Source organism: Toxotes jaculatrix, chromosome 15, assembly GCF_017976425.1.
Source record: "Toxotes jaculatrix isolate fToxJac2 chromosome 15, fToxJac2.pri, whole genome shotgun sequence".
Classification (NCBI taxonomy): domain Eukaryota; kingdom Metazoa; phylum Chordata; class Actinopteri; family Toxotidae; genus Toxotes; species Toxotes jaculatrix.
Window position 1 is genome coordinate 9,459,009 of NC_054408.1, and position 9,942 is coordinate 9,468,950.

Genomic DNA, 9,942 nt, shown 5'->3' on the forward strand with positions numbered 1-9,942 from the left:
ACAAAAATTGGTTGCAGGGGACAGAGGCCTGCCAGGAGACCCAGGGTTGCCAGGTTTCCCTGGTCAGAAGGGTGAACACGGACCTCCTGGAATTGGTTTTCCAGGCCCAACAGGTCCGAAAGGTGAGTTACTCCATGATGGCACCATTCCTCTAATTCATGTATGCATCACAGACATTTTATACATACTTAAAGATTTTTAAAGCAAATGTAAACAGACCATACATAACACAGTATAAGTACATTAATAGAACAACACAACACACAACTCAGAGGAAATGTCCATGTTTCCAGGAATTAGTGGAATTCCAGGGGCTCCAGGATTACCAGGAGAGCCAGGAAGACCAGGACAGGATGGCTTTACAGGACAACCTGGTGAACCTGGACAAAAAGTGTGTATTTGTCTGCATGTGTATTTCAATTAATACTTTTAATATAATTATATTCCAAATATATAGGGTGTCAGCCACTGTAGAAAGGACTCAACAATGGACCTGAATCATCTCAGTTTTTTACCATGGAAAATGTGCAACTTCCAACTTAAAATTCAAACACCACTACTACAGTATAATCTGTTTTATGAACAATGAAAGATTGAAATGTCAATGTTGTAAATACTGCTGTCAGTGCTTATTTGTATACTTTGCAGGGTGAACCAGGACGTGGTCTTGCAGGCCCAAAAGGTTCACAGGGCCCCCCAGGAATTACTGGCTTCCCGGGAGAGAAGGGTGCCACTGGACTACCTGGTGTTCCTGGACGAGAAGGCCAGACAGGACCACCAGGATCTCAGGGAATCAAAGGTACAGCAGAACTGTCACGACTCTGGTGTGAAGCCTGGTTTGATTTAGTCTATGCCATAGAATTAAAAGGCTCATCTACTGAACCAAGCACAACATTGTTTTTCTTTGGTCTTTGAAATTAGGTAACATTGGACCCCCAGGACTTCCTGGACTGGTTGGCTTACCAGGTGCACCAGGAAAAGGCTCACCTGGAGCTCCAGGACCACAGGGACCACCTGGAGAGCCTGGACCGCAAGGTGAGCTCAAGCATAGAACCCAAACATGTGGGCCTTTTTCATAGAAAACATTTTGATATCCCTCAGTCAGAAAAGCACAGGTGTAAATAATAAGATTAATAATTGCTGAATTCCATTTTCCATTTTCAGTTTCAGGGCCATGATATTTTGTCCATGGACACTTGAATAGAACACAGTCATTGTAATGTTATTAGTAACAACTGTGATTTTCCTGCTACTACAAGCCAAAATGTCTGCTGTCAGTTTGTGATTTATATTCTTGATTTCTTTCACCTGACTGTCAGTTGCTGTTATGGAAGCCCATAAAAACATATTTGTATGTATGCATGTTGAACAGGTGGAGAGGGTGTAAAGGGAGAGAAGGGCTACCCTGGTCCTCCTGGTCTGGACATGCCGGGGCCTCAGGGAGAAAAGGGAAGCTCTGGATTCCCAGGACTCCCAGGCTCTAGAGGACTACCAGGGCCACCAGGCTTACCAGGCAGGGATGGGCTGATTGGAAACCAAGGTGAGATGGACACATTCATAAGAGAAAAAATCTAACTAAAAAACTTAATTCAACCTACCATCCAATTTGAAATGAGGAAGGAGAAAGGTCCACTTTTAGGTGAAAAAAGTTTGAATGTGAATTTTTCCTCCATTTGTGCAGTACTACGGAGGCTGCACTGACTCCTCTAGATTTAGATTTAGATAATCCCTTTTTTACTTATGGTAATCTCACTGTGTTGTGTGTGTGTTTGCCAGGTCCTAAAGGTGAAATGGGGGTCATGGGGACACCAGGAGTACCAGGTAGTCCTGGATCCTCTGGCTCACCTGGATCTCCCGGTCTGAGAGGTGAGGAAGGCTAAAATGCTGAAAAAATTTTGTAGTCTTACAGTGTAAGCTTTTTTTTCTTTTTTTTCCAGCAGCAATAACAGTTACTCTTTTCCACCATCTCTCTCAGGTGACCCTGGTATTACTGGACCAAGAGGCAACATTGGAGAGCCTGGACCTAAAGGGGAAAGGGGAGAGCCAGGTCTTCAAGGACCTCCTGGGAACATGAGCACAATCGACATGGGGCACATGAAGGGGGAGAAGGGAGACATTGGCGACACAGGTATAAAACAACATACTGGCCCTGTGGTCTATTGGAGTATGTTCGTCACATAGAGATTTACTACAAACTTTGTTTTTAATTCAATTTTCCTCTCAGGTGAACCTGGGGTCACTGGAGAGAAGGGTCACCAAGGACAAGCTGGAGATCCTGGAATGCCAGGAAAAGATGGAGAACCTGGCTTACCTGGACAACCAGGTGACCTACTTGACCACATGGACAGCATTCTAAAATGTGTTAGCAAATGTTAAAGGATAATTAAACCTTGTAGACTGCATGCGGTAATCATTTCTGCTTATCCTACTCATTTATGCTCTTGTACATCATCCAATGAAAATGAGGGGAAAGTAAACATTATTAATTTTCAATCTCACTGATATGTCTCAGGTGATAAAGGAGACCATGGTTTTCCTGGAAAGACTGGCAGTATGGGACCCCCTGGACAGAAGGGCAGTGTAGGAGAGATGGGTATACCAGGTAAAAATGTCCAAAATAGCCCCCACTTCACCCCACTGCAGTGAAATATGTCTCATATGCATCATGGAAGCTTGACTTTGTGCAAGCATTTATGTGTACAATCATGATATTCAGCTCTTTAAACACAGGACTCAATACAACTGTGTTGGGAATATTTTAAGCAAGGGAAAGGTGAAGTTGGCATTAAATTCGTATAAAACACCGTTTAATGCAAGTTTAAAGCAACTTAGTATAAACAGCTGAATTCTGTCTGCTTGTGTCTGTTTGTGCAGGTGCGGTTGGTCCAAAAGGTACTAAAGGAGATATTGGAACACCGGGACATCCAGGGTTCAGAGGCACAGATGGACAGAAAGGAGACCAGGGAGTACCTGGTGAGCCAGGAATCGGGTTCCCAGGACATCCAGGAGAAAAGGTAATCCCCTGGCTATATAAGCTTGACTGCTCAGCTTCTGTGCACTGAAAATTGGCAGCTGGAGCAATTGCTCCAGTCAAATAATCAGTACTAATGACAAGACACTACCCTGGAAAAAATGGTTCTTTTAATAATTCAAAAGGTTAGCAGGGCCAATGTGTACATTTAAGCTTTGGGAGAGAAGATTTCCAAGAAGCTTTCAGAGACATCAAACACCCAAAATTAATGTGTTTGGTCAGTTTCATTTTGGTTCAGTATTTGTCAGAGGTGTTAATGTGACATGATCTACAGACTCTTCCTCTATGTATGTCTGTCTTGGGAGATCCTCTAGATAGACAGACAGTCTTCACTGATAGCAGTGAAGACTGCTAAAAAAAATCCACCAGATATCCACCATATCCACGGAGAGACTTAAAATGTCACAATCAAAAGAATGTAAACAAGTGCCTAACAGAGATGGATTGCTATAAGCACGTCTCACATCTTTTTAAACTTATTTCTCTCAGTAATCATCAGTACCTACCTGTCTTTACTTAGCATTCCTCTCCATTCCTCCACCTTCACAGGGTCAGGCAGGCCAGCCAGGATTCCCAGGATCACCAGGAGAGAAGGGTCAGAAGGGTCATGGGGGTATGCCTGGGAAACCAGGAATGCAAGGACCCAAAGGAGAAAGAGGAAGCATCGGGTATCCAGGTCAGATTTCAGTCTGTGCTGTCACATTCATCCTGTCTGACTACAAGCAGAGAACATGGTAAAGTAATTAAAGGTGTTATTCCATACAAATTCTTATGGTGTGTGTGTGTGCATGTGTGTGTTGTATAGGTCAGCCAGGTAGACCAGGTGACAAGGGTACCCCTGGGCTTCCAGGGTCTGCAGGAGAACCTGGTCGTGAAGGCCGGCCTGGTAAGTAATAGGCTTATTTAAGCAGCTTGTCAGGCGACTACCCATGTATTAGTCACAGCAAGGATTTAACTGAGTTGTTCAAGGGTCGATACACCATTAACTTCACAAAGTCAGTCTTAACCTTGTGAGATATAAGTTTTTGTTAGAAGAGTTCAGCCTGAGAGATTACTGAAAATCAAACTAATCAGTGAGCGATGAAGAAACCACAGAAACCCACTTCTATGGATAAGTGGGGAGAAACTGTAAAGATCAGCAAACATTTTTTCTTCAAAGATCAAGCTAAGGAAATGGTTCCCTTGTGAAATCAGATACAGAAAGGAGTCATACACCTGTTCCAAGCAATTGCCTATTAGTTTTGCAACAAGTGAAGTGAAAGTTGCACCTGTGGCAGCCTAATACACACTAACAAACAAGTGTGTAAATTTGTACCCTCCAGGCGAAGGTGGCATGCAGGGACCTCCTGGTCCTCCTGGAGAGAAGGGAGAGCCTGGAGTTGACGGCATCCCTGGAACGTCAGGGGAGAGAGGAGACCCAGGTTAGTGTCAGAGCGGTTAGGAGGAGACTACACTGCAGTAATGGATAAGCTGTTACAGTACAATGAGCCCCCCCGCCTGATATGTCCTACAGGGGCACTCTGGCAGGGGAACCTTAAACTAACCTTCACACAAACATTTAAATATTTTTATTCAGCAGAACTATCAACTGCAGAAAGTAAGCTACTTTAGAGTTTTTTCCTCAAGCAGCCCTAACATCTGCAAACTCCTCACTACCAGTCAAAACATTAGAGAAATTGCCTTTAATGTATTTTTTATCTGTCCTTCTTTGCAGGTTTACCTGGCCGAGGTTTCACGGGACCACCCGGAACACTTGGTAGCAAAGGTAAGAGTCCTTCCATCATTAATTCATATAACCCCTCAATCACTGAAGCTAAACAGAGTTTCATTCTCTTTGCTTTACTAGGAGACAAAGGTAGTCCTGGCTTCCCTGGCAATCCAGGTCATCCAGGTGTTCCTGGTATCAAAGGCGACAAGGGGCTTCCAGGCCCACAGGGACCGCAAGGTGAGCCTGGAGACAGGGGAGACCCAGGTATCTCCCTAGAGGGTCCTAAGGGAGAGAGGGGAGAAACAGGACAACCCGGAGAAGCAGGTATTGAGGAATACACGACTTTCTATCAGTTTATTAGGTGCATGAGGTCCTGTTTCCAAAATACACAAAAGTATAGTAAATAGCTGCTGTTACAAGTGCATAAATAGAAATACTGTGCATATTGTATGTTGTATTCAAAAATATCTCCTCACTATCTTCTCGTCTTTGTCAAACAGGATCCCCAGGAGCACCAGGGCCTGTTGGTGTGCCAGGCAGACATGGCCAAAAGGGAGAGAAAGGAGATCAGGGTCTTCCTGGTTTTTACGGAGAGACAGGACAAAAGGGTGACTCTGGAGTTCCTGGACTTCCTGTACGTCACAATGCTGTTTTCAGTGACTTTTTTACTATACATGCCACACACTAGAGAGATATTTGATACGTACACACTTAGAGCTGTTTTAATGTTGCAGAATTGTTGTTTTGTTTCTCATGTTGTTGTTTTGGTTTTCTGTGTGTTACAGGGGCAACCTGGCCTTCCAGGTATTGATGGACAGAAAGGAGAAAGGGGAATACAGGGTGTCCCTGGCTTCCCAGGTGAGTACATACAGTGTGATGGATCTGTGTATAATATACAGCGTGTCTGTAAATGTGTGCATGTGTGCATTCATGTGTAGAAGACATGTTTATGAAATTATAAGAGGAAATATGTGCATTTGTTTTTATTCAGATAATTAACAGATGAAATATACTGATTTTGAATACTAACTCTAGGTGCAAAGGGTATTGTTGGGGACGGTGGATTCAAAGGAGAGATTGGAGACAGAGGATTTCCAGGAGAAAAAGGTAATACAAGAGTGGAAAACCTTTCTTATGTTAACATTTAAAGCAATCACCATCTCCCCACACTGGAATTGTTATGTCATATAATTCTGTTGGTGCTTTCTTGTGTCCCTGTTGATTTTATTACCTGATGGCCATTAACTACAAAAAATCGACATGAGAAAAAAATCTTCCAATGATACTGTATATTTCAGGCAATGACGGTCCTCCAGGTCCCCCTGGGCCCCAGATCTTTGTCAAAGGAGAAGCTGGAATCCCAGGACCTCAAGGTTTCCCAGGACCACAGGGTCCATCTGGGTTCCCTGGACAGAAAGGACAACAAGGTGATGTTTTGATTAAAAAAGTTCCCCTTAGCATAATCCCCTGCAATCTCACAGTATGCTCTGCATCCATGTTTCTAATTGCTTCATCACTTTTGTTGTGTTCCCTCAGGTGTGACTGGTATTCCTGGGCCAAAAGGTGAAGAAGGCATTCCTGGATATCACGGTCAGCCTGGAGCCAAAGGAGAGCCTGGCCTGCCGGGACCACAAGGTGAGAGATGCACAAGGATGGAGGTGTTGGTAAGTTTCGTTTTACTGCCACTTTAATTACTTATCAATTACTTCATGTCTTTAGGACCCAGAGGACACCCGGGCCCCCCAGGACCTGATGGTGTACCAGGTCAAGTGGGTCCACCTGGCCCTTCCTCCATGGATCATGGGTTCCTGGTAACCCGTCACAGCCAAATGGTGGAGGTTCCACTTTGTCCTCAGGGAACCTCGCTCATATATGATGGCTACTCCTTACTCTATGTACAAGGCAATGCACGGTCTCATGGACAAGACTTAGGTGAGAAACATAATAAGAGAAATAAAAAAAGGAAAAGAAATAATTAGAGAAAGAAATGAGATAGACTGCACAAAGTTTTTTTTTTACATTTTTACATTTCTTGTGGTGCCATGTTTCAGGTACGGCAGGCAGCTGTTTGAGAAAGTTCAGCCCCATGCCCTTCCTCTTCTGTAACATCAACAACGTGTGCAACTTTGCCTCTCGTAATGACTACTCCTATTGGCTCACCTCCCCTGAGCCCATGCCCATGAGCATGACACCTATCACTGGTGAAAGCATCAAACCCTTCATCAGCAGGTATGTCTACATTTCTGTGCACAGTGTTCTACATCAGGTGTGTATGATACCCACACACTGTACCCTTCTCTCACGTGTGTGTGTACAGGTGTGCTGTGTGTGAGGCCCCAGCCATGGTGATAGCCGTTCACAGTCAGACCATCATGATCCCTCCGTGTCCTCACGGCTGGGACTCTCTCTGGATTGGCTACTCCTTTGTCATGGTAAGGCATTCAGGAATAGGTCTCAGTACAAATAAACTGTCTGACACCATGTATCAGTCAATCTAAATCCAATCCGCTCGCTCTCTTTCAGATTATATCACAGTGGAAAAAAATGCTTGTCTTCATTTGATTACATTACATTGTTTGTGTTTGTGTTTGTGCAGCATACCAGTGCTGGTGCTGAGGGTTCAGGCCAGGCTCTGGCGTCTCCTGGCTCCTGTCTGGAGGAATTCCGCAGCGCTCCATTCATTGAGTGCCACGGTCGTGGAACCTGCAACTACTACGCCAACTCCTACAGCTTCTGGCTCGCCACCATCGAAGACAATGAGATGTTTACGTAAGGAAGAGACACTCACACTCAGACTGTATTTATTGACTTACCCCGTTTCTTGTTAGAGTGTAACATGACACCCCCTGAAAATCTTGTTTTAGCTGAACTCACCTTGCTGCAGTGATGGAGGGGTGTACTCCGGGACACTGTGACATCACTCTTGGGTGTTCTTAGTGGTGCAACACCCTTCAGTGATGCTGGGGTGGTCTGGTGGTCAGATTTGAAAAGGGCTTGAAGCTTTCTGTCAGAGAGGCCACCTAGACACAATATTTCAGCCTGATGTTATGTTGCTCTTTCAGTTTTTGCTTCTATCACATTTCCTCCACATTTACAGTATGAGTATGGAAATATCTGTAATGTTTTTCTATCTACCTCTTTCCAGGAAACCTGTTCCTACAACACTAAAGGCTGGCAGTCTCAGAACACACATAAGCCGCTGTCAGGTGTGCATGAAGAGGACATAAACCCCCGAACATGCTCCTTTTCAACATGCAAGCAATACCACATCCGCTGACGTCCTCGACTTGGCTTTACTTCTTGTTTTGCAAGGATGGTGCTATTTCCCTGCATGTGTGAGAGGAGAGGGACAGAGACATGGTTTGCAAAACAGCCAGTGATCAAACTTTACAAACCAGAACACAGAGACCATGCGGCCTTTTGCTCCAGGCAGAAACACTTAACTAACATGATCACAACATGTCTCTAAAGAATGGCACCCAGTTTACCACTGCACTGAATACATGCCCCCTGAACTGGTAAACTGGTGTTCATTTTGAAAGGGTTGTTTGTGTAAGTCAGGTGCTATCGAATCTTACTTATCTGCTCTATTCTATGATGTGTTGTTTTTTTCCCTTCTCTACAAGTGCCACAGCTTTCAAAGATATAGCTACATTAATATTATAGATTTTCACACCTTATAACTTCTACTAATGTAAAGGATGGGACTTACCACTGGTTACAGAAGCTTGTCATTTCTTAAATCACAATATGTTGCCACCACAGATATATAACCATCACTCTGTTGTAAATATAATGCATTCCTCTCTAACACAGTTCAACATACTCTCCTCAGGTTATTATTGAATTACATTGTGTTATTAGCTCCATTTTTATTTATAAGATTTATGAGAATATGTTGGACTTGAGTGTATCTGAGATTTCATTGATCCAAAAGCAGTGTTTCAACATCTGACAACCAGCACCTAATGAACATACAAAACAGCACTGAAATAGTATTGGCAGGTGTGTGTATGTGTGTGTGTGTGTGAGTGTACAGCAACGAGTGCATTTGTGCTGCTTGGAAGTGGTGTTTGTGTTGTGATGTTTTCATATATATTGTTGCACAACCCTGTTGCTGACATAATTCAAGACAAATGCACAAAAAGGAATAGACAGAAAAAAAGAAAATCACCTTTCCCATGCCTTTACTCTGTCAGAACATTGTGTATAACAGAGTGTTAAAGAATTTACTCCTCTCACATTAAGCGAAATCTTTCTGATCTTTGATCCTAAAGAAATGCACATGTACATATACTCACACATAACATGTACTTGCTATTTTGCTCATGTACTTGACTGTTCCCGTTTGCGAATTACTTTTGCTGTCCCTGTTGATTTTGTGCAAACATTATTTTTGGATAAGAGTAAAGGGTTATCATGTGATGGCTGCATATTCAAGTCAAATTCATACAGATGAGGAGGATTGTATTTATAAGTGCCTCTGCAAGTTGAGATGTTTTGCACACAGCAGTTTTAGATAACTTCAGTCATGTGTCAATGCTAGAAAGGCCTTTTGGACCCCAAACATGGTTTCTATGTCCCTTTCAGAGCAATTGAAAGATGCAGAGTTTTATATTGTTAAAGTTTTAGCAATTACTCTACACTGACCGTAACCTGTTTGTGTGTGTTGTGCTTGGTTGTGATAAAATGCTCCATGAAGTACATACAGTATTTGCAATCATAAAAACAAACTTGATTACGGTGGGAATGATCTTAACTGATTAACAAACAGAACCAAACATACTTCATCGACATTTTATATTTTCAAGATTCCATACTGTGTAATTCCTGCAATAAAGTGATTTGTAGAATAACCTTATTAATTAATTTATCATAGGTGTTATTTTTCTTTTTGCTTTTTGTCTTTCTGTAAAAACATACAGTTTTTTATAAATGCCACAAGAGGGCAGCACCAGCACGATTTGTAAGTAATTGATGGCTCATCACATCGCAGCTTTTCACTTGGCTGATTCACAAGCCCACAGTGTTTTTAGTTTGTACTGTCACTGGCTATTATTCCATCAGAAGGGCAGCAAGAGCTGACCTCAAATCTATCTTGAACCCAAGCCTCTGCACCAACACTTCCACAGTGCAATGCAGCCACTATCTCAGCACTTCTGCCGGGACTGTGGCCAACAAACCCGTTCACCCCATGAAAACA

General features: G+C 43.1%; 1 protein-coding gene across 1 annotated transcript in view; it reads left to right on the top strand.

The window, feature by feature from the left end:
- The window catches only part of col4a1 (collagen, type IV, alpha 1), a 35,888-nt gene extending 26,246 nt beyond the window's left edge, over positions 1 to 9,642 (top strand). The window contains exons 28-52 of the mRNA XM_041057473.1: positions 18 to 122; positions 294 to 391; positions 649 to 799; positions 922 to 1,035; positions 1,373 to 1,540; positions 1,777 to 1,866; positions 1,976 to 2,128; positions 2,225 to 2,323; positions 2,513 to 2,602; positions 2,875 to 3,014; positions 3,581 to 3,707; positions 3,837 to 3,917; positions 4,354 to 4,452; positions 4,746 to 4,796; positions 4,878 to 5,063; positions 5,240 to 5,373; positions 5,525 to 5,597; positions 5,775 to 5,846; positions 6,038 to 6,166; positions 6,276 to 6,374; positions 6,459 to 6,671; positions 6,791 to 6,968; positions 7,057 to 7,171; positions 7,336 to 7,508; positions 7,885 to 9,642. Of these exons, the coding sequence (XP_040913407.1) occupies positions 18 to 122; positions 294 to 391; positions 649 to 799; positions 922 to 1,035; positions 1,373 to 1,540; positions 1,777 to 1,866; positions 1,976 to 2,128; positions 2,225 to 2,323; positions 2,513 to 2,602; positions 2,875 to 3,014; positions 3,581 to 3,707; positions 3,837 to 3,917; positions 4,354 to 4,452; positions 4,746 to 4,796; positions 4,878 to 5,063; positions 5,240 to 5,373; positions 5,525 to 5,597; positions 5,775 to 5,846; positions 6,038 to 6,166; positions 6,276 to 6,374; positions 6,459 to 6,671; positions 6,791 to 6,968; positions 7,057 to 7,171; positions 7,336 to 7,508; positions 7,885 to 7,966 (3,020 nt within the window). The 3' untranslated portion in view covers positions 7,967 to 9,642. The remainder of the gene's footprint in view (positions 1 to 17; positions 123 to 293; positions 392 to 648; positions 800 to 921; positions 1,036 to 1,372; positions 1,541 to 1,776; positions 1,867 to 1,975; positions 2,129 to 2,224; positions 2,324 to 2,512; positions 2,603 to 2,874; positions 3,015 to 3,580; positions 3,708 to 3,836; positions 3,918 to 4,353; positions 4,453 to 4,745; positions 4,797 to 4,877; positions 5,064 to 5,239; positions 5,374 to 5,524; positions 5,598 to 5,774; positions 5,847 to 6,037; positions 6,167 to 6,275; positions 6,375 to 6,458; positions 6,672 to 6,790; positions 6,969 to 7,056; positions 7,172 to 7,335; positions 7,509 to 7,884) is intronic.
- Positions 9,643 to 9,942: the final 300 nt, after the last annotated feature.